Here is a 22,765-nt window from a genome sequence, read left to right on the forward strand (position 1 = left end):
ATCGGGAGGAGGATTTAGAGCCAGGACCTGGACCCAAGGCCTCTTTAGGGCCCATGTCTGTGTGGAGTCCGAACCGCTGGCTGGGTGGTGTTTTTGATGAGATAATCCAGCTGGCTTTCTGTTCTTTTTATTTGGGGAGGGCCTGTGGGTGTGAGATTGAAAATGCCATGGTTGCTGAGCAGCTGGGAGGGGAGTTTGTATTTTTGCTAACTTTTCCTACTTCTGACGGGACAGCAGTGCCCATTCTGCCCTCTGTGCGTGTGTGTTGGCCTGTGCTCGTAGGCGGGATGGCGTGTTTTTGTGTATATGTACATGCGTATGAATTTCCTGCCCACTCCCGCTGATGCCTCACTGTGGCTCAGCATTCCTTTGACTTTGGAATCTAACTTTACAGCGAGGGTTTGGCCTCTCAGCCTCCAGTCTTGGAAGGGGGCAGAGTGGGCCATGAGGATCCCATTGGCCCCCACTGAGCCTCTTCTGGAACTGTGTTGGGGCATTTTTTCTCATAAAATAGGAGTGGGGTCCAGGATGGTGAAGGCAAGTGATATCTGATCTGGAAGGGAGTTCTGAAATTGTTCTGATTTTAAAAATCACACAGAGAAGCCCTACTATTTGTTTTAATGACCAGACTGGACTGTGGGTGCTGACTCCTCTGATAGGCAGTGGTTAGGTCCCAGGGAGATCCCCAGAAGGGCCACCTGCACCCCCCCCAACCTGCCTGCTAGGGGACCCAGTGTTCTCTCCGCAGTCCTCCCCAGCTCTTAGGTTCTGCCCTGAAGGCTCCACTCTGTATTCTCTGCCCTCCTGGAGCTGGGAAAAGCAGCCCCTGTAATACTAGCATCTGGATGGCAGAGTGGTGAGACAGAGAGAGGACTAGATGGGACATCTAGAAGTCCTTGGTCACCCTGGGGCTATGGGCTAGAAGATGGGGCATGCGGGCAGTCAGAGTGGGGCCAGGAGCAATGGTGGGCTGGACCTGGGGCTCAGGGACTCAGAGTTCAAGATGGTTGCTATGCTGGAAACCAGTGCAGAATTGAGAGCAGCAAGCTTTTTATCAGGTCTGAGCTCAAATCTTGCTCTGCTCCTCTTTAGCGGTGGCTTTTGAGCAAGTCACTGTCCATCTCTGAGCCTCTATGTCCTAGTCAGGAAAACAGGGATTATGAAATCCAGAGATGGCGCCACAGGAGTGAATAGGATGATGGGTGTGAAGAGCCTGGCTCAGTGTCTGCTGTGCACAGCCAGGAGGTGTTTGATACACGGCGGCGTTTGGGGATTAAAGCGTAGGCAGGGCAGAGGAGCAGAAACTAGGCAGGAGAGCAGAAACGAGGGGCTGGCATGGGTGAGACCTGGGAGCAGTGGCTGTTTCTGTCCTGGACAGGAAAGAGCAAGAACCACCCGCAGGAAGGACAGGCTGTCAGGAGCTGCCAAGGAGTCAGGGCAGGCTGCCCCCTTCACCTTCTGGTCACAGCAGGGCTGAGAGCGGGGAGGGTGGAGGGAGGGGGTGGCGCTTACTTCGGGTCTTATCTCCTTGTCTGTAAAATGAGCGTACTCATCCCCCTCGGGGCTGCAGGAATGGTCAGGTTCTTTGGACACTGCCCTCTTGCTGTCGTCAGTGATCATGGTGGACAGAACGTAATTCTGCTTCCTCCGAGCTAGGAGGTGAGCTTGCCTCCTGGCACTTTCTCCACTTCCCTTCCTTCACACCCCCAGCTGGCTTGGATGGTGATCTAGGCTGGCGCTTCTTAGACTGGTGCCCAGGAGGGTGAGGGGCCCCTGCCCACAGTCCTGCTTAGATGCAGGGTCTGGGTGGGAGGAGGAGGCTATTTTTCTGCAGCATGCTGCTCCCTAGACCCCACTCTCCAGCTGCTTCCCCAGAACTGGCCGTCCAGAGCCCAGCATGCTGGGATGGGTCTTCTATGCAGGGGGCTTTGGCCCTGGGTGGGGTAGGGGTGGGGAAGTACTAGATAGGCTTTGGGACCCTCGCTTCTGCTTAGGTTGAGGGTTGGCTTATGAGGCCCCCAAAAACTCCCCGCTGGTTTCATGGAGGGGCCAGGCTCCTGGTGTCTTCCCCGGCCTCGGGCAGGCACGGGAACTAGTGGTTGCTCCTTTCTCCCAGCTTTCCACACGCGTACCCGCGTTTGTTTTTCTTTCTTTCTTTCCATTTTTTTCTCTTCCTGTCTTAGCTGCGTGTTTTCCCAGAATTCTTATGGGAACGGGGTATTTTCCTGCCTCCTCCCCCTTCCCCTTGTCTGTCAGATTTCCTGTTTTACAAACTTGCTTTGAATCCAGGCCCAGGGCTGGTGGGAAGCAGAGCCTCAGAGGTCCCTGCAGCTTCCAAGGCCCGTGGTCACCCTGGGCCCCCTCCGTTTGCCTTCCTCATGCCTGGCCCTGGGATGGTTGGCAGGTGAATGGGTGCAGGTGCCCAGTCTTGCGGAGACAACTCTTAAAGGAAGGAGACAGAGTCTTCTGACAAGGCTGGCGCCCTTGACCTTTTCCAGGCTTGCTGAGCTGGCCTCTTTCTCAACTTGCCTGGGACACCCTTCCCTGTGCCTCACCAGGGCCCACTCCAAGTCCCACTTTTTCTAGGGGGTCTCTTGGAACCCCTCGAATCCCTTTTCTGATTTGTGCTGCCTTAGCAGCTGGAATGAACTGGCAGACCATCCTGTATCCTCCCATGGAGGGACACTGCCAGGCTGCCATCCCTAGATGAGCTTCTGCTGAGTTCCTACCTTGTGCCAAGCATGGCGTCCACAGTCGGAGCACAAAGGACTGAGAATGGCCCAGTCTTCCTGCTTTGCTCTAGTGCCCGCTGTGCCCTGCTTTGCTCTGGAGAAGTTTGTATACCATTGTGCTCCTCTGGGAGCCAGAGACCAAGGCTGCATGCCTCTGTACGTCCGCAGAGCCTGGCATGCAGTAGGAGCTCAATAATTGTGTGCTGGTTTGAAAAGAGCATCCAGATGGCAAGGCCTCTCATGGACTTCTGAAAGTAGGAGCTGGGGACCTGTCAAGCACATGGGCCTCAGCAGGCATATGAGTCAGTGGCTAGTTCAGGTTCAGCCAGGAGGCCTATGTGTGACCTTACCTGCCTCTTACCTGGGAGTCCTCACTGGATGCCTTGAGGCCCTGGCCACGGATTGGCCCCCAGAATCCCAGCTCTCTTCTTCTGACCCTTGGCCTGAGATACAGTGAGTGTGTCTGTCCCAGTGTTCCCTCCCCTGTTCTCTGGGAGGCCAGTGACCAGGCTGGCCTTGTCTTTGGACCCTTAGCACAAGGCCAGCCCCAGGCTAATGCTCGGTGAACCTCTGTGAGAAAGGAAGAAGGGAGCCAGGCAAACAGTGGATCAGAGGTGAGGCTGAGTCATGCAGTGCTGGTGGGCTCTTGGGTCAAGGGCTGGGGCTGCTGGGGCTCAGGAGGGCAAGGTTTGCCTTTCTAAGACCTTGTTTATCCCAAGCCCTCCCCACATCAGCCTGGGTTTGCCTGCTGAGCTCTGGGCCTTCCTGCTTGGCCCACCCAGTGCTCAAGCTGTCTGGGCTGAGATAGGGACAGTGAGGCGCTGACCAGCTCCTTTGTGGCTCCAGTTCCCTTGGAGAGGATGGTGGCTCTTGTCAGGGGTGGTCTGCAGGCTTCTCGATCTTGAGGTAGAGGCAGCAGCCTCCAACTTCTGGCAGTGACTGGCAGTGACCTGTGTCCTAGATCACCATCCCGAGGGGGAAGGATGGCTTTGGCTTCACCATCTGCTGCGACTCTCCGGTCCGAGTACAGGCTGTGGATTCCGGTAAGTGAACGACTAGGGGATGCCAGCCTCACTTGCCCACCACACACATGGGCTTTGCGAACAGACGCTGGAACCAAAAGGGGAGCCCCAGACTGAAGCACAGTGTCCTGGCTTTTCAAAAGGAAAAGAATAATATTTTTAAGTGACCATAGATGAAAGACATTTATGAAAATATGCCCACTTTTTTTGTTGTTTTTATCAAAATGAAAATAGGTTTTTATATTTTGTTTTCCAATCAGTTTGAACAGGAACTAAACCTATATTTTCAGCAATGGCTGCATGGGAAAATGAGAGTCATTTGTGCACTCTGTTTGAAGCTGATATTGTATCCTATCCTGAGCCCGATCAGCACTTAAAAATAGCCAGCCTTCCCTACTTTTCACAAAGGAAGATTTCTCTTCATCACAGAGTGAGCATCTCAAAGACAGAAACCAGGGCTCAGTGGTCAGCGTGTTTCCAGTGCCTGCACAGGGGTGGGCATGAAGTTGGTGCACAATGATTGGCAGGGAAGGAATGAATGGAGTGTGGGAACCTGTCCCCAGGGAAGGCTCTCAATGAGATAGGAGGCCCTGGGGAGGGGTAAGGGCCTGGGTGGAAGGGTGGACAACAGAGAGGTGAGCCAGCACTAGGGCAAGGCAGGCAGGAAGGAGGAAAGGCAAAGGGGTGCCTTCTTTCAAGGCTCTTGAGAGGCACCGAGTTCAGTCCCTCATTTCACAGATGAAGAAACTTAGAGAAAAAGGAAGGTCCCTGTCTGAGGTCACCATGGCAGCAAAGGACTCCAGGTCCTTTGAAGGGGTCTTGGGCTTCAGGGGCCCTTGAATGGCTTTTCTTTGTCCCTGCAGGGGGCCCAGCAGAACGGGCAGGGCTGCAGCAGCTGGACACGGTGCTGCAGCTGAACGAGAGGCCTGTGGAGCACTGGAAATGTGTGGAGCTGGCCCACGAGATCCGGTGACAGTGGGCAGCGGGCGACCTGGGGCCTCGGGCTGACAGCACACCCTCTCCACCCCAGCCCTGGGCACACTGCCTTCCCTGGCCCAGCTCTTGCTGCTCCCTCCTTTGCCCAGCTGCGAGCAGGCAATTCTTTCTGTTCAAGGAATCTGTTTCTCGGCCTGAGAATTGAAGGTTCAGGCTCAGAGCACTTTTGGATTTCAGAGCAAACATCAGGGAAGATGCTCTCAGACTCTGTGGCTCAGGACTGGGCACCAGGGCATTGCTTTCTGCTTTAGCTAATTATTTCTGCTACCTAAGAGCTAAGTCCATTTGTTATTTAAGGACATGAAGATGTTGCAAATGTTTCAATTGCACAATTAAAATATTATTCTTGAAATTGTTGGAGTCTCCCGAATTTTGGTCCCTTGGGGTAAAACCCCCATGGCCCCATTTTAGGTCTACTTCTGGAATAACTAGATGAGGGCTTGCCCTTAGGTGACCTGCTTGCTTTACTTGCTTATATCTTGCTTATGACAAGCATCATGGATTGAGTATGGAACTCTTTCCTGCTGAACCTGGCCTTGGCCTCAGGGTCCTTCTCAGCCACTGCCAGTCAATAGGAATTGACCTAGGTGACCTATTTGCTGTCTCTTCTTTAAATGGCCTCTTGCATCCCTTCCTGCCCTGACACTAGAGGCTTCTCCCCAGCGTCTGCCTCCTCTTTCCCCACCCGATCCATCATCCTCTCTGCCCTGCGGGCCCCCACTCTGGCTGATACTGGTTTTTCCTAGACTCAACCTCTCTGTGTGATCCCCCACCTTCCTTCCAGGAGCTGCCACAGTGAGATTATCCTGCTTGTGTGGCGCATGGTCCCCCAGGTCAAGCCGGGACCAGACGGCGGGGTCCTGCGGCGGGCCTCCTGCAAGTCAACACATGACCTCCTTTCACCCCCCAACAAACGGGAGAAGAACTGCACCCATGGGGCCCAGGCACGGCCCGAGCAGCGCCACAGTTGCCACCTGGTATGTGACAGCTCTGATGGGCTGCTGCTCGGCGGCTGGGAGCGCTACACCGAGGTGGCCAAGAGCGGGAGCCAGCATACCCTGCCTGCACTGTCCCGTGCCACTGCCTCCACCGACCCCAACTACATCATCCTGGCCCCGCTGAACCCTGGGAGCCAGGTATGGACAGTTGGTGTGGGGAAGGTGAAGGGCATTGGGTCCCTGTGGGAGGCCGGGAAGACTTGAAGACTCAAAGTTGTGTGATGAGGAGCCCACGAGGGGCTGTGATGTTGGGCAAGGAGATGGAGTATGTGCTACCTCTGGCTTCTGTAAGGCTGTTCATGGTGGGGAGGACAGATGGGTCTCTGTGGCCTCAGGGCACAGATCCAAGACCAGGGCATGCACAGGCTGGAAGATTTCAACTCGCAGAAGGAAGAACTTTCTACCAGCCTTTGCTTTTTCCCAGTGGAATGGGCTGCCTTGGTTGGTAGTGAGTCCCCATTACAGGAAGTGTGAAGGCAGACACCGCCTGATTGCATGGTGGGATGAAGGAGTGCACTCCCTCAGACAGTCCCCTGAGATATTCTGGGAAAAAGGTGCTCTGTCTCAAATAATGCTGAGACATATCCCATACTCTCTTCCTCATCTAGGAAATTCCCAATGCAAAGTAGCCTATGAGAGGCTCACAGTGTGCCCTGGGCTGGCATCCTGTACTACGGCAAGTGGTGTAACCTGGTTTAACACTGAATTTCCCGGACTTGCCTGATGGGGGCACCCTTTAGGGTGTGGTTGGTATCATCTCACCATTCTAATGTTCCACGGAATGCACTTTGGAACGAGCTGCTATAGAGGAAGTTGGGGACTTGCCAAGGAGTTAGACTTCATGACCCATAAAGCCTCTTTCAACTCTAATATTCTGGGATTTTGTGTTCCCTCCCAGCCTCCTCCCTCAGCTGGTTACCAGAACTGCTGTTTTTCTCTTGTGCCCTGAGGTGCCCCACTTCCTCTCCCTCGGGTCCCCGTGTCCAGCAGCCTCCTGGGGGCTGTCCTGCCCTGCTCCTGGGGCTGAGGTGGTTCTCCTGTCTTTCCCTTGCAGCTGCTCCGGCCTGTGTACCAGGAGGATACCATCCCCGAAGGTGAGTCTACGGCTGCTGCTGTGCTCTCCTAGCTCAGAGAGACAGCAGGGGTCAGCTGAGGCCTGGCCCAGCCTCTGCCTCTGTGTTCTGAGGCCTTTCCAATGGAGTCAAGGTCACTTAGGCTATCGACACAGACTCCCTTTCCACATGGCACCTTTTCTCCCTCATGGAACCAGTGTCTTTCTTTCTTGAAGCCAGAAATGAGGAGAGAGGGGGGTCTTATCAGGGCAATTTAAGAGACAGAGTGTCCAGGACTCAGGCATTCAATTGAGATTCATCCAATTTTACTGAGCAACCGATATATATAGGTGCCAGAGGCAACGTGGTCGGGCTTGCATGGAAGGGAGTCATGGAGCTTGGAGCTGGGCAGTCTCAAGTTGGAGTTCTAGCTATGTGACTTTGAGCAAGTCATGTCCCCTCACTGAGCCTCAGTTTCTTCATTTATAAAATGGGGTCAATAATTCCTACCTCAGAGGGTTGTTGGGAGGATTCCATGAGAGACTGATTATGAGTAGTTGCCTGCACACTGAGAGGTGCTATACAGAGGGTCACTGTCTTTGAAGTGCACAGACGTCTCTGCTGCTGGATGGATTCTTCTCTTTTGGCTTTTAAATCCTGGCCAGAGATGGAAGCTGAGCTCCAAACCACTTTCTTCTCCCAGGAAGGCTGACATATCAGTCTTGAGGCTGAAGCTGGCTGGGCGACCCTTGAGACCCTTCGAGTGCCTGCCAGAGAGCTTTGACTCAGAAGTCCAGCTGGTGTCTGGACCTCCTTCCTTGACAGTGGCTCTTGCATAGCCACTCGCGGACTTGCTTCCTTGCTGCTCCCCTCTCAGTTCTGTGAAGGTGATGCTTATAGAGCGTAGCTGGGAAAGTGCTTGTGCCTTCTGTGATTTTAAAGGGCTCCCTTCAGGCTCAGGGACCCTGATGGAAGACACCTTCATTCTCTCCGGTCTGCGGCATTTGGGCAGTTGAGCCTGGTCAGTTGGAAATGAATCTGTGTTCCTTTGGGGAATGAGTCTGATAGTAATTCAATGATGAATTTTTTTTAAATTTTATTTTTCCATAGATTATTGGGATACAGGTGGTATCTGGTTACATGAGTAAGATTTTTAGTGGTAATTTGTGAGATTTTGGTGCATCCATAACCCGAGCAGTATATACTCACCCTATTTGTAGTCTTTTATCCCTCTCCCTCCTCCCACCCTTCCCCCCAAGTCCCCAAAGTCCATTGTATCATTCTTAGGCCTTTGTGTCCTCATAGCTTAGCTCCCACATATCAGTGAGAGGATACGATGTTTGGTTTTTTCGTTCCTGAGGTATTTCATTTACAAAAAGAGTCTCCAGTCTCATCCAGGTTGCTGCAAATGCTGTTAATTCATTCTTTTTATGTCTGAGTAGTATTCCATCGACGACGAGTTCTTAAAAAGCTTTTGTTGGCACATGAAGTTAGAGTGGATCTGCCGCTGCTGAGTAGGGACTTCATGCGGGTCCAGGCCTGGGCCTGGCTCCTTTCCGTAGGTCCAGTACAGGATCCAGGGCAGATGGCAGATACTCAGTAGAATTTTGGTTGTGTGACTGACTGAAGGAGAATGACTCGGGTTGCCTCTAAGGCTTTGGAATCTGGTCATGGAAGAGGGGTCTGGAGAGGTGTGCTGCCTGCAGGGGGGCCCGTGCGCACAGGCCGGTGTCTGGGGTTGATTCCTTATCGGTTTGAGAGGTACCTCTGTGTCTCCCTGCTGTGTTCCCAGCCTGTATCCATGTTTCGGTCCTCTCTGAGAGTATAATACATAGTAAGTCAGCAAGGGCACAGTCATCTAAGCCGTGGGGAAAGGGACAAGTAACGAGGTGATGATGATATTAGTAACCATGGTAGCTCTCTGAATCCATTATATTAAGATCTTGAACTTACTTTACGTATTCATCATAATAACGAATCTTTGCTCTTTATCAGGGATCAAGTCTTTGTAGCTCACAGTTCTGGGGTTCAGAGGAACGGGTGAAATTCAGGGCGCACAATTTCCCTTAAGCACACTTGGGGTTGTCTAGAGGTTAAGGAAGCCTGTCACCAGGGTGCCAGCTTCTCAGTCCCCCTCCTCTGGCTGGGCTGCCAAGAGATAGCCTTTCAGGAGTGTTGGCCCATCCTGAGTTGAATAGGAGGGAGGGTTAAGCCATCCTGAGTTGAATAGGGTCTGGTGCCCTTCCGGAGCCTGGAGTGCCTGCCCGGCTGTGGTTGGCATGTTCCCCAGGGCTGCTGGTGCCCTTAGCATTGTCCCTGCCCTGTAAAGGTGACCCAGCCTCAGATTCGCCACTGCCAGGGCAGGGTGGCTGCCAGGGCTCGCCTCAGAATCTGGGAGCAAAGCCGTGTAATTACTGTATTTGGTCAGCGAAGCAGGTATTAGAGGAAAAAAGTGTGATGTGGGGGGTTTGGACCAGACATTGGTAGCAGGTGGCAAGTAAATGAGTTTGCCTTCGCAGAGCTTCAGTAACTGGGTTGCAAGCTGGACTGTTCTGAAAAAAACAAAAACAAAAAAACAGTTTTGCAAAGCCCCTCCCACTGGCCACATATTATCCAGGGGTGGGTGGAGATTGGGCAAGAGGGCATGACTGCTGCATAGGTTGGATTGATCCTGGCTTGTATAATTTACTGGCCAAATGATCAGTCACCCTACCATTCTAAGCCTCAGTTTCCTTGTCTGCAAAATGGAGCTGAGCCGACTTACGAGTCTGATGCCTTAGGTGAGGCCCTAGGTAAGGATTCTGTGACAGCCCTGGGCTCCTGGGTTAGAGAAGGGAAGAAATCAATTTTTTGAGAAGTCAGAGACTGGGGTCCCAGGACCCAGATTTTGGCATCCACAAATGGTATCCATCTTTAATTTTGGTCTATTTTGCTCCACTCCCTTGCTTGTCAGTCCTGCGTGGTTTTGCCTTTCTGCTCTAGGCTTGGCCATTTTAAATTAGGCTGTCTAGATCCAGGCTGGCTATGGGGTTTCACTCACAGCACAGTTTGAGCCCCAGCAGCCCTGCCTATCATCTACTAGCCCTATTAAGTGGATTACTTGGAGGCGTAGGGTTTGTGATAATCCCCTGACTACTCACACTGTGGTACAATCCCCCAAGCTTTTTCCTATCTGGTCTCTTGTGTGAGCCTTCCACTGGCCCTAGGGCAAGCAAGGCAGCAATCAGTATCATTTCTACTTCCCAGTGGAGAAGACTTTCATTCAGAGGAGGAAGAAAGCTGTTCAGGGTCACACAGACTATTTGTGACTTGGAAAATCAGTGACCCAACTCGGGTGTCTCATCCAACTCAAATTCAGTGAGGATCTTGACACTCAGGATGGTGCTTTAAGCAAAGAGTCCAGGGCCTGGCAGTGCACACCCCCCTGGGGCTGATGTGTGGGGCCAGATCAGACAAGGAGCTATGTGACGTCTTCCTTGTGTCTGCTTCTCTGGTGCCCATCCTCAAGGAATTCTCTTGCACTCTAGTGAGAGACCTGTGAGCAAGCAAGTCCGGGGCTAGCACAGCGCTGGGAACCACCAGCTGTGACGGAGCCAGCACGCTCCATCTGCTGACCCAGGCTCCGGAGCAGACTTTCCAGTTTGGCCTCATGCTTTTAAAAAGCAAGAAATCGCTCATATTTGAAAAATGAGAAGATCTGGCCTCGCTGAGCCCGCAATCCCACGTGGAACGATCAGTTGGAACAGAGTTGGGCTCATGCTCATTCTGCCCCTCTCTACATGACTCACAGAAGAGGCAGGAAGTGGTTTGAGTTATCATGGTTAGAACGCTGCCCCCAGATTTGTCTGTGATCAGTGGTCACTTGTCAGGGGTATGGGGGGAGTCAACTTGTTTTTCTCACCTTGCTCGGCAGGAAGGGGCACGGGGTGGGAGGAGGAAGCAAGTGTGAAACCTTCTGAGCTGAGTTTTTCCTCCGAGGCTGTGGGTGTGTGTTGGTGGGGAGCTTCCCTGAGGTATAGCTGAGGTCAGGCCACCTGTTCCCCCCTCACTGCCAGGGCTGCTAGTGGCAGAGGGAGGACTGCACCCAGGGCCCAGGCTGGGCACCCAGGTCTGTGAGGACCTGGTAGTTGCCCATGCGGTAGCAGGAATGTCTTAGAAGGGACCCAGGAGTATGTGGAGCCTGACTGCTCTGGAGTTCCCCTCCTACCTGCCTGGTCCAGGAACCCCTGACTTTTTAGCAACTGTGTTTTGTCCCTCTGCCCACTGGACGGGATATTCAGGGTGAGGGTGTGTGTCCATCAGTGTCCCCTTAAAGAGGGACCCCCTGCCATTGCAGCCTCTGCTCTCCTCCCTGGGGGTGGCCTTGTTTCTCTGTTTTTTTCTCTCTCTCCTTATGATTAGAATGATTTGTGAGTTGGTGGCCAGGCCGGAGTACCTCCTGGATGCAGTGGAGCCTGAGATTCCCAGAGTCCTACGGGACACCTGACTTCCAAACTTGCTTTTCCAAGTGGAGAAATCACAATCACGAAAAAAGAATAAGTTAGCAGCTAACTTTTATCACACACTTACTGGGTACCAGGCACTGTTCTAAAAACTTCACTTAGAGTATTTCGTTTAATCCTTACTGTAACCCAGTGAGCTTGGCACTGTTATTACAGTTGAGGAAACCAGGACTCTCAGGGTGAAATAAGTTGCCCAAGCTCACCAAGCTGGTAAGCGGGAGAGCAGGATTTGAGCACGGCCACCTGGCTTCAGAGCTTGTGCGCTTTACTGTGACCTGGGGCAGCAAGTGCTACTCCTTGTTCTAGACTGACTGGAGTGGGCCAGGCTGCTGTAGCTTCCTTGGTTACAGAGGGAGGACTCCAGTACATCCTGGGATGGCCTTTAGTCTCTGCTGCTGCTGCTGCAGCAGGGAGTGGATCTTTGTGGGGCTGGGAGGGAGAAAGCAGGCTGGGCTGGGCTGAGCTTGTGCAGGGAGTGGTGGGAATGGTGTGGGGGTCTGGTGAGGAGAGTGCATGCCCTGCCACACAGATTGGTGACCACTCTGCTCCAACTGATTGTTCCACGTGGGACTGTAGGCTCAGTGAGGCCAGGACTTCTGATTTTTCAAATATGAGTGATTTTTTTTTTTTTGAGATGGTGTTTTGCTCTTGTTGCCCAGGCTGGAAGGCAATGGTGCCATCTCAGCTCACTGCAACCTCTACCTCCCAGGTTCAAGTGATTCTCCTGCCTCAGCCTCCCCAGTAGCTGGGATTATAGGCGTCCACCACCATTCTTAGCTAATTTTTTGTTTTTTTTGTAGAGATGGGGTTTCACCATGTTGGCCAGGCTAGTCTTGAACTCGTGACCTCAGGTGATCTGCCCGCATTGGCCTCCCAAAGTGCTGGGATTACAGGCGATTTCTTGCTTTTTAAAAATGTGAGGCCAAACTGGAAAGTCTGATCTGGGGCCTGGGTCAGCAGGTGGAGTGCGCTGTCTGCATCATAGCTGGTAGTTCCCAGTGCTGTGCTAGCCCTGGACTTGCTTGCTTACATGCCAATGTCTCTCACTAGAGTGCGAGGGAATTCCTTGAGACCCGAACCCATGTGAGACCTCCCTGTGTTTCAGCATCGTGCACAGGGCCTGGCACGAAGTAGCTGCTCAGTAAGTGGTTGTTGATGGAATGAGTCCATGTCCCCTGTTTCTACAGAGGGAACACCTTTGCAAGAGTGATGGAAGTGCCTCATCGTCCCCCATCTCTGTTTCACAGAATCAGGGAGTCCCAGTAAAGGGAAGTCCTACACGGGCCTAGGGAAGAAGTCCCGGCTGATGAAGACGGTGCAGACCATGAAGGGCCACGGGAACTACCAAAACTGCCCGGTCATGAGGCCGCACGCCACGCACTCAAGCTATGGCACCTACGTCACCCTGGCCCCCAAAGTCCTGGTGTTCCCCGTCTTTGTTCAGGTGAGCCTATGGCTGGTCCTAAGGGTTCCCTCAGGAAGAAGTGAGAAAGAGGAGGGCCCTTGCCCCAGGACTCAAGGATGATGCCTTATCCCAGGACTGAGGGCCCTGTTTTGGGAAAGATGAGTAGCTTTATATGCACAGAATTCTGGGGGCTTATACTGAGGGAGTGGAGATTTCCAGGGGGATATACAGGAGAAAGTGAGGGCCGGGGAGCCCAGCAAGGAGAGGATCCTCTCCTTCCCCCACCTCGCCTCCCCTTTCTCTGGGGACAGGGCAGGTGCACTCCAGCTGCTTGTTGCCATGTCACAGGGCCTGTTTGCCGAGGCTCCCTGGCTCACCCAGTGGTTTTTCTATTTGGAAACAACTGAGGGAGAGAGGGCCTTGGGGTCTGTGCCTTATCTTGTCTCCCTGGTCTCTGCAAACATGTTTGGCCCGTATTCACTGGTGGCCTGCGATTCACTATATCTCTCTTATTCTCCAACGTCAAGCAAGGTGCTTGAAGAAAGATAATGAAACAACAGCAAGCTGGGCCTGAAACCCCAGCTACTTGGGAGGCTGAGGTGGAAGGATCATTTGAGGCCAGGAGTTCGAGGTTACAGTGAGCTATGATCATAACACCACACTCCAGCCTCCTCTTCTTCCCGCTTTTCCTCCCCATTTATCTCTCCTCTTTAAAAATAACCTTTATTTATTCCATCGCCCAGATATGACAGTGTGAACATTTCAGCATCTTTTCTGTGTGCATATCCACATTAAAACCAGATCTTATTCTATATTTTATATCGTGTTGCCTTTTTAAAATGAAAATTATAGCATGAACCTTTCCTATACCATTAAATGTTCTGTGTTTCATGGGGGTTACACACTCTTCTATTATATGGGTATACTCTAACCAGTTCTGAATTGAGATACTTCTGCCTACTCTTTTGCTATTGTAAATAACCCTGTGATGAAAATCCTTGCGCATGGATTGCCTCTCTGACTATTTTCCTTGGGAGAGATGCCTGAGAGGGAAATGACTGGGTTATGGGTCATAAACATTTTAAAGGCTCTTTACACATATTGACAAATTGTTTTGCAGGAAGATTCTAATGGTTTATCGCCTCATCAGCAGCATAAATGTGGCTTGGCCCCAAGGGCTTCATTTCTGCCTTTGTCTCTTCTATCTCTCTGGCATCCCAGTGTGGACCTGTCACTGTTTAGTAGGCATACTTAGGATGTCACACATCTCTGGGAGGTCACATGCCTCTCCTTAGACAGCTCTGTTGGCAGGGCCTGGCCTTGGCCTTTCTGTTGGTTTCTTCCCTTTCTTGGCACGTGATACAAAGTTCTTGGCATCTACAATGTCTAATTTTCTTTCTTTTTGTGAGATGGAGTTTCACTCTTGTTGCCCAGGCTAGAGTGTAATGGTGCGATCTTGGCTAACGGCAACCTCCGCTTCCTGGGTTCAAGTGATTCTCCTGCCTCAGCCTCCCAAGTAGCTGGGATTATAGGTGCCCACCACCATGCCTGGCTAATTTTTTGTATTTTTAGTACAGATGGGGTTTTACCATGTTGGCTGAGCTGGTCTTAAACTCCTGACCTAAGATGATCCACCCACCTTGGCCTCCCAAAGTGCTGGGATTACAGGCATGAGCCACTGCACCTGGCCTGTGTCTAATTTTCATGTTTATTTTAATATTTGTATAAGAAACTACTTTTTTAAAAGATACAGTCTCTCACTCTGTTCCCCAGGCTAGAGTGCAGTGGTATGATCATAGATCACTGTAACCTCGAGCTCCTGGCCTCAAATGATCCTTCCACCTCAGCCTCCCAAGTAGCTGGGATTTCAGGCCCGGCTTGCTGTTTGTTTCATGATCTTTCTTCAAGCAACTTGCTTGATCTCATGTACTTAGAAGCCATGTTAGAAATACACGGTCATAAGGACAAGTCCTGCTGGGTAATCCAGAGCTTAGGGAGCTTCCTCTGGGCTGGGCTGGATAAGGTGATGGGGTAGGGTAAGGTTTGGGTGAGAACTGACCCTTGGGGGATTGGCTGAGAAGGAGACAGTCCGTTCAAGTGTGCTACGAATGCAGAGCAGGGCCTGGCCTGGCCTTGAAGGGACTCGAGTGACCGAATCTCTTGGCATGTGGCTCTCAGGATGCCTCCTAGTCCTGTGAGGCATGAACAGGATAGATGGGGGATGGTGGAGGCTGGGAGGGCCCAGGAGCCCAGTGCAGTTGGGGAGGGAGCTGGGGCTGAGGACCGTGGAGGCCCTAAGCCTGTGGTTAGACTTCCTGTCAGTGCATGTAGCTGTCACCGGGAGGGTTGATGGGGAAGGTGGCAGCAACAGTTCCACAGGACAGCAGCATCTGTCTTTCTGTTTCCATCTTGGGTATGAGGGGGTGTATGGGTTCTCGGGTCGGCGGCGGGCTGACAGTCTTCTCTCAGGTCAGAGAGTTCTCTGTGGCTGGCTTTGACAAGCTGCTGTTTCCTCCCCCCAGTCCTCACCCGGCCTCTTTGAACTGCCCACTCAGCCTGCTTTATTTCCAGCCTCTAGATCTCTGTAACCCTGCCCGAACCCTCCTGCTGTCAGAGGAGCTGCTGCTGTATGAAGGGAGGAACAAGGCTTCCCAGGTAAGACTTTCACCCGTGTTTCTTAGGGGGCTCTCTGGGTGGGCTTCATTGGCATCCTCTAGGCCCCTCACTTTGGTCTCTTCCTGAGTGTCTTAGAATTGTACAGTTTCAGCCTAGAGGAGACCAGAAAAGGACCCCTCCACTCTCTCTAGCAAAGCTTTTTCTTGTACATATCCTTTCAAAGCTATTGAATCCTTCTTTGATGGTTAGAAAGTTTACCCGGCCACTAAAGACACCCCATTGTTTACCCAACCTTCTCGGGAGCAGAAGAGATGGCAGTTTACCCCGGCCGGGGGGAGTGACTTTAGCGGTGGGAAGAGTAAAGCTGTTAGCCAAAGTGGATTTTTAGACCAGCATGAGTTTACCTGAGATTTTCTGGGCCCGTATTAACCCAAATCCCACATCCTCTTCTGAGAGATGAGTCTATGATTTTGCCTGGGTCCTAGCTCTGCCAACAGGGTGCTGACATGGGAGCTGTGCCACTCTTCCTGGGAGCTGGCCTGGGATGCTTTTCTCTAATTGGGAGAACTTCATTCATCCACACAATCCCCAGAGCTGGTCAGTTCAGTCTCTGAGCTTAAAACTACTTGGGCACCGAAGTTGGAGCCCTGGGCTCTGCCCTGGCTACCTGGGGCCATGGGGTGAGGGGCACAGGTTCTCTGCAGATCAGGCCCCAATGCAGAGCTGCCTTGGCTGAGTCGAGGGGGAGCTTGGGGTAGTGGAAAGATCAGGAAACTTGGAGATAGGTAGTCTATATCAAGACCCAGCTCTGCTGCTGACTCACATGTGACTTCTTCCTTCTTCCTCAGTCTTCCCATCTGAGCAGTAGGTATGTGTGTATTTGACGCAGTAAGGCCAGGGTCAGAGATTGGTCTCTAGGGACCTTTAAACCTCAGCCTTCTAGGACACTTTGTGTGACTGCAGCTGAGGCAGGAGGTTGGTTTTGTTTTTTAAACCAGGAGACTGAAACTCATCTATTGCAAATGCACATTGCCTTTTTCAAGGGTGTGCCCTGGGGGGAAGTCCATGCTCACTTCCGCCGCTTGCTATTGCCTACTGTATTTCTGGACCTCCTCTTTTCTGAACCTCTTCTTGGGAACTTCGCAAACTTTGGGAATTTAAAAATCTTTGCATGTCTTCTGAATTGTCTAAGTGGGAGTAAAACTTCATCTCTTGGGAGAGATTTAAGTTTTAGGGATGAGAAGTCACTCGGAGCTATGTTTGGTGAATGAGAGTGTGGTGGAGCTAGGTCAGGTGTCCAAGGGTCAGAAATTGAGGTGTGGCCATAAATTTATCAGACTCATAAGAAGCCAGTTAGAGACGGTAGCCACCCTGAAACATATAAGTAAGTCTAAATTCACTATTTTGTTTTTCCAATTACCCTTGGATCTGTAAACATCGAGCACTTATTGTGTATCCTCATTCTGTATGCATTTTACATACTTGATTCCAATTAGCTCTTCCAGCACCCCCACACAATTGTCCCCACTCTGTTGTTGAGGCAACTGAGGCTCCAGTGAGATTCACTGGGACCCAAGAGTCTCCGGGCTGGCAAGGGATGGAGGAGGGATTAGCAGTTGGGTCTCTCTGGCTCAGTGATGCTTTCCATCACCCCACACTGCTTCTGGCATGTCTGCATAAAGACAAACTAAGGAACACAAGCTGAAGCCATAGACTTGTGATAGTTGCAATTTGTCCAGAAGACCCTGCCTATGGGTCTCTGGAGCCTTAGAACCAAGAGACTTCTTTCCCTTTGTCTTGAAGATTAAAGGAAGCAATTTGAAGACAAGTAAAATAAATATTAATATATTCATTTTTCTTGAAGCATGATAGCAACCAAATGTACAGATCTGGGTACCCTATCATGTTACTGACACCAAACAAACAAACAAAGAGGGATTTGAGTAAATTCATAGAATCTCAGTGTTGGTTAGGCATTCAGGAGTCATCCATTCTAATTGCTTCCTTGCAACTTTCCAGTTAAATGGTTTTCTGACTGGTTCTTGAATCTTCTAGGGCAGCGCCTTAAAGCAGTGGTTTTGTTACCGGAGAGGCTTAAATTGCAGAGAGTTCTCCCTTACACTCAACAGAAATCTTTATTTGTGGAATGTTCCTCCTTGGTTCTTTGTCCCATCACTTCTCTGGGCATGCTCAAGTTTGCTAACATCTTTGAGCTGATCCAGTCCCACACCATGAAATACCCTCATCACATCCCCTTCCAGAAGTCATAGACTTGATTAATGTGCCCTGAGGTCTATGGGGCATTTTGGAGCAGTTTCATTTATACATTGTAACAATAGTGACTGAGCATCTACAATGTCGCCAGGCCCTGTGGGAGGTTCTGGGAATACCATGAAGCACAAGACAGACACACCCTCACTTTACACACTGACTCATGGAGTTTACCATTAACTAAGGCACCAAGGTCTTTTCGGCAAACCCTGCCCTTAGGTCAGATTCCTAAGAAGAGGCTTGATTAGGGCCACTTGGGAGAAACCATCCTCCAAGTGGTAAGGACCACCTTACTAAGTGATCCCTCAATTCTGACCCTTTGGAAAATCAGATGTGTCCTTGGAGCAAGTGTGGAGAAGATACCGGGTGACACTCGTGGCCTGCTGTGGAAAGCAGCAGGTGATTGGGCCATGGAGATGAGCATCCTTCTCTCATGGGCTGCCGTGGCCCCTGGTGGTGCTGGTGAGATGGGGGAGTCTACCTGCCCTCCCTGGCACACATGCCCCTCTGCTCTGCCTCCCACTGTGTGCCAGCTCTGCCCTTTCCCTGACCCAACCTTTGGGAAATTTTTCATTCATGCCTTAATCACTTCCTGTCTAGACCATATTCTCAGCCCTGGGAATCTGGGCCGGAGTGGTGGCCTGGGCCTTTTTCTCACCTTGCTCACGGTTCCTCTCCAGTTGCTGGTGGCTCCTCCCACTTGCCCTACTTCCACCCCTCTCTGGGCCTGGGCTGTTTTGTTGTTGTTGTTTTTAACTTTCTAGGCTCCTGGTAGATTGTCGGCTCTAGCCCTTCTCCTGCCAGCCTCCCTCTGGGTCTGGAGGTGACTGCCAGATTTCCCTTGAGTCAGGGACACGTTTTGTGGAACCCTGAGGGTTTTCATTGTGTTTCTGGCTAGTTTACAGCCTTCTTTCCATTGCTCAGACTTTGAGGTCTTCTCAGACAACCAACTCCTTGACTCTTTCTGAGCTCTTGGATCATTTTCTTCCCCTCCTCTCTTAACATTATTATTATTATTAATTATTATTATTTTTTCCTCATTTGCTCCTCTTCTTTGGTCCCTGGATTCTTTCGCATTCAGGAACTGAACAGCTATAGGCATGCTGCTACCTCTCTGTATAGTGAGAGCCGGATCTGGGTAATGGTCCCTGGCTCTGTGGCCATGGGCAGGGCATTTAACTTCTCTGAGCTCTAGGGTCCTCATCTGTAAATGAGGGTAATGGTGTTATTTACAAGTGAGTATCCACTGAGCAGAGAGTAAGCGTTCAACACATAGAGGTTTACCTGGGGCTGCATTGAGACAGGGCTGTGGTGGGAAGGGATAGGGTTATTGCCAAGGTGCCTTATAGCCCAAGGTTCTGGAGTCTTCATGTTTGGGCCCCATTGGAGAACCCAGCGCCCCTGAGAGCTCCTTCAAGGATGACCCCCTGTTGTCTCTGCAGCCTCTGTGTCTGTGCTACACTCAAGAAGCTAAGTTGTCCTTTGATATATATTCTATATTTTTAAAGTACAAAAGTAACAGTAATTGTAAAATAATACACATTAAATCAAAATGTATGAGTTAAAACCCCACTGCCCAGAGTGAGGAGTGTGACATCTTAGCTATTTTTTTTTCATCTTAGCTATTTTTAAAATGTATAAATATAGAGAAATTTATCGTTTTGTTTTACAAAATTGGATTCTATGCTAGGTATTTTTGCACATTGCACTATTTTGATTTATGATAGACCGATTTCTATTTCTGCCCACGTAGCTCTACTTTGTTTTTTAATAGTTGCATGAAATTCTGCCATATGAAGGTAGCATAATTTATTTTATTCATCTTCTCTCAATGAGTGTTTATGTTATTTTCTTCTCTTTTTTTCTGAGAAGGAATCTCGCTCTGTTGATCAGGCTGGAGTACAGTGGAGCGATCTCGGCTCACTGCAACCTCCACCTCCGGGGTTCAAGCGATTCGCCTGCCTCAGCCTCCTGAGTAGCTGGGATTATAGGTGTGCACCACCACGCCCAGCTAATTTTTGTATTTTTAGTAGAGATGGGGTTTCACCATGTTGGTCAGGCTGGTCTCGAGCTCCTGACCTCGTGATCCCCCCACCTCGGCCTCCAAAAGTGCCGGGATTATAGGCATGAGCCACTGCACCTGGCCTATTTTCTTTTCTTAAATTACAAAAATACTGATGAGAACATCCTTTATGTTCATATTTGTATCTCCTTGTAAATATTTCTGTAGCATAGAGTCTCAGAAGTGGGGCTGTGGGGTCATCTTTAACAGGTTGATAGCCGAATGTCAACCTGTTGGCTTTTTAAATGTCACCAACAGTCCAACACACACTCACAGTGCCTTTCAGTGCATGCCAAGCCCTTCTGGCTGGTTCTCCTTCAGAAGATACAAGGTGTCAGGTTTGTGATACCTCAAAGGGAAGTTCACATAATTCATAGCATTTTGTTTTCTTTGGCGAATCTAAAATTGGATTTTATTGCTTTTGAATAAAGGCCACTGCAGGATTTGCAAAACAAAGAACAGTGTAATCTTTAGTGGCATTACAGGATCAAGTGGATTTTCTTAGCATAAAAATATGCTGAGCGTGCCTGTTGGTTTACCTATAATATCTAAGAATAGCCTTTGCCTTTATTTTTGGAGCAGCTAATGCGTAAAAGAGATAAAAGCAATGTCCATGTCTGTACTAGAGTGTAAGTAACTGGCTTTTTCTTGAACTGATTTCTCATTAATGCAGTTAAACTTATCCGCAAGGAATTTGGTAATATTAGCTCACATTGTGTGGTGCTTTACTCAGCCTGCAAAGAGCTTGTGGAAGGATCCTGTAAGAACGCCAGGCAGGGACTCTTCTGGCATTACAGATCCTATAATGCCAAAGATTACACTGTTCTTTGTTTTGGACTGGTGAGAAAACTGAAGGGGTTATGGGGTTTAAGCCAATTTTTTCATGGCCAGTTAGTGGCAGAGCTGTTATAGGAGCCTCCTGACTTCTGACTCCCAAGTCCAGTGCTCTTTCAGCCAGATACTTACAGCAGAATAAAAGCAAATACAAAAATCTTACAGCTTAAGGTTGGCTCTGAGCCCCTGGTGCTGGGCTGGAGACTCTAGGGGCATTTGGTCAGAGAGGTAGGGCTGGGGCAGCTGTGGAGAGGCTTGCAGAGATCAGCTGCCATGGAAGGTAAGGGCCACTTTCCCCCTTCTGTTTGCTATTTCCTACTTTGAGGAGTGGAAGTATAGAAAACTGGAGGGCGATGGGGCCATCTTGACTGCAGGTCATGTCTGCCCTTGGCTGAGGCCGTACTGAGCACTGCTCCTGGTTCCGAGTGAGATGATGAGGATGCGTTACCTGGGCAGGTTGTGGCCCCCAGCCTCCAGAGGACACCACAGTAGCCAGTTCTGTCTGCTCTCTGTCAACCCAGGTGACACTGTTTGCCTATTCGGACCTGCTGCTCTTCACCAAGGAGGACGAGCCTGGCCGCTGCAACGTCCTGAGGAACCCCCTCTACCTCCAGAGTGTGAAGCTGCAGGAAGGTAAGCAGATGCTCCAGGCTCCCAGAGCCCTTCTCAGCTTGCCCCAGTCCCACTGCTCTGGGCAGCCCTCTGGGCTCTGGCCAGCCATCCGTAGGTCATTGGAGTGTGTGCTGCTGGGCTCTATCCATGGACGTGTGGGTCTCAGACACCGGCATTCCTTTTACGCTGGCAAGCCTTCCGATATACCTGAGCTTTTTCAGGGAGCTTCCTATTCTAGAGACTATGGAGTGCGGGAGCAGGAGCTTTGGATTCAGACAGACCTGTGTTCAAATCTTGACCCTGTCCCTCCGTACTGGAATGACTGTGGGCACTTTACTCAGCCTCTCTGAGCCTGTGTTCTCCTGTGTAAATAGGAATAAAAATCGTATCTCAGGAGATTGCTGTGAAGATTAAGCTAGATCATAAATGCAAAGTGCCTGGCCCAGACCGGGTGCCCAATAAGTGCTTGTTGCCACCACACTCACCCCACAGATCGGGGGACAGAGACTGAAACTCTGCTCTACCCAGCTGCATGGCCCTGCGGAGCCCAAGCCGCCAGGGCTCAGGCGAGTGTGGGAGCGTGGAGGGAATTTCTAACCCAAGCTTCCCACCATGCCCTCCTCCACTCGTGGAATGGGAAGCCAGCTGGGAGTATCTGTCGGGTTTGGTTTGGCGCCTGAGGTCTCTGCTGAGAGCGGCTCAGTTTCCTCTCTCAGATCGTAAAAACAACAACAGACCTGTTTGAGGACGGGTGACGGGCAGGGAGGAAAATGTTACCCAGCGAAAGAGTTCTGTGTTGGCAGGTTTTGCTCCAGGAAAGCTTCCTGGCTGTGTGCAAACCGCCCTGCGTGCTCAGTGCCTGGCTGTTCCTCCTTGGAAACCCATTCCGTGTGTGAACCTCCACTCTCCCTTCCCCACAGGAAGCCACTGACAACTTCTCCTTCACAGGCTCTGGCCTTTCTCCTGCCCATGGAAGGGAAAAGCAAGTCACCTCACTGGGTCAGCCCCTCCCTCCAGGCGGGCTCATCCTGACCACAAGGCAGCAGCAGGAAGGAGCCAACCTGAGCAACCCCAGTTCCAGCACTGGCGTTCCCAGAGCTCCCCATGCCTGCTGGAGGGCAGCAGGTGGGAGCTCCAGTGGCCTCCGTCCTGGGCTTCCCTTCCTCCTCTCCATACACCCCAGGCCTCCCTGGCTCCCTCACACCCAGCCTCCCGTATGCCCATTCTCCCTGTCCCTCCAGCCTGGCTGCAGTGTGCATATTCACACATGCACTCACACCAAGTCCCTTCTTCTCTGCTTCCCCCTCCCTGCCCCCAGCCCAGACAGTCTAGGACCCAGTCACATTTGAGGAGCACTGGATGGGTCAGGGCTTGGTAATAGGCCCTAGTTGGTGGAAGAATGGAACCCTTGCTCTGTTGTGCATGTTATGAGACTGGAGCCGTAACCCAGGACCCTGGTTTGCTCAGCTCCCTGCAAGAAGGAGGGAGGGAAAAGAAGCAGGGCTCAAACTGGCTACAATTTGGGTGGAGGTGGAGGTTAGGGGGAGGGGCCGAGGGCAGTGGCTGGGAGTCTGGGGTCTGGGCGTAGCACTGTGTGCTGTGCTGTGTGGCTTTAGCTGGCTCTTTCCCTTTGCCAGGCTTCAGTTTCTTTGACTGGGAACTA

At 51.1% G+C, this 22,765-nt stretch overlaps 1 protein-coding gene across 9 annotated transcripts in view; it reads left to right on the plus strand.

The window, feature by feature from the left end:
* Positions 1-22,765, plus strand: part of RGS3 (regulator of G protein signaling 3) — a 131,666-nt gene that overhangs the window by 35,734 nt on the left and 73,167 nt on the right. For 8 of the 9 annotated variants that reach the window (XM_032240433.1, XM_032240430.1, XM_032240432.1 and 5 more), the window contains 7 exons: positions 3,694-3,775; positions 4,618-4,723; positions 5,535-5,886; positions 6,803-6,842; positions 12,550-12,746; positions 15,279-15,362; positions 21,012-21,123. In XM_032240433.1, the coding sequence (XP_032096324.1) occupies positions 3,694-3,775; positions 4,618-4,723; positions 5,535-5,886; positions 6,803-6,842; positions 12,550-12,746; positions 15,279-15,362; positions 21,012-21,123 (973 nt within the window). Of the gene's footprint in view, positions 1-2,010; positions 3,347-3,693; positions 3,776-4,617; positions 4,724-5,534; positions 5,887-6,802; positions 6,843-12,549; positions 12,747-15,278; positions 15,363-21,011; positions 21,124-22,765 lie in introns of those variants that run through there. The other variant, XM_032240437.1, reaches the window with a different exon arrangement.

This window comes from Sapajus apella, unplaced genomic scaffold (genome assembly GCF_009761245.1).
Source record: "Sapajus apella isolate SASKATOON/1434 unplaced genomic scaffold, GSC_monkey_1.0 scaffold46, whole genome shotgun sequence".
In the NCBI taxonomy this organism is placed as follows: domain Eukaryota; kingdom Metazoa; phylum Chordata; class Mammalia; order Primates; family Cebidae; genus Sapajus; species Sapajus apella.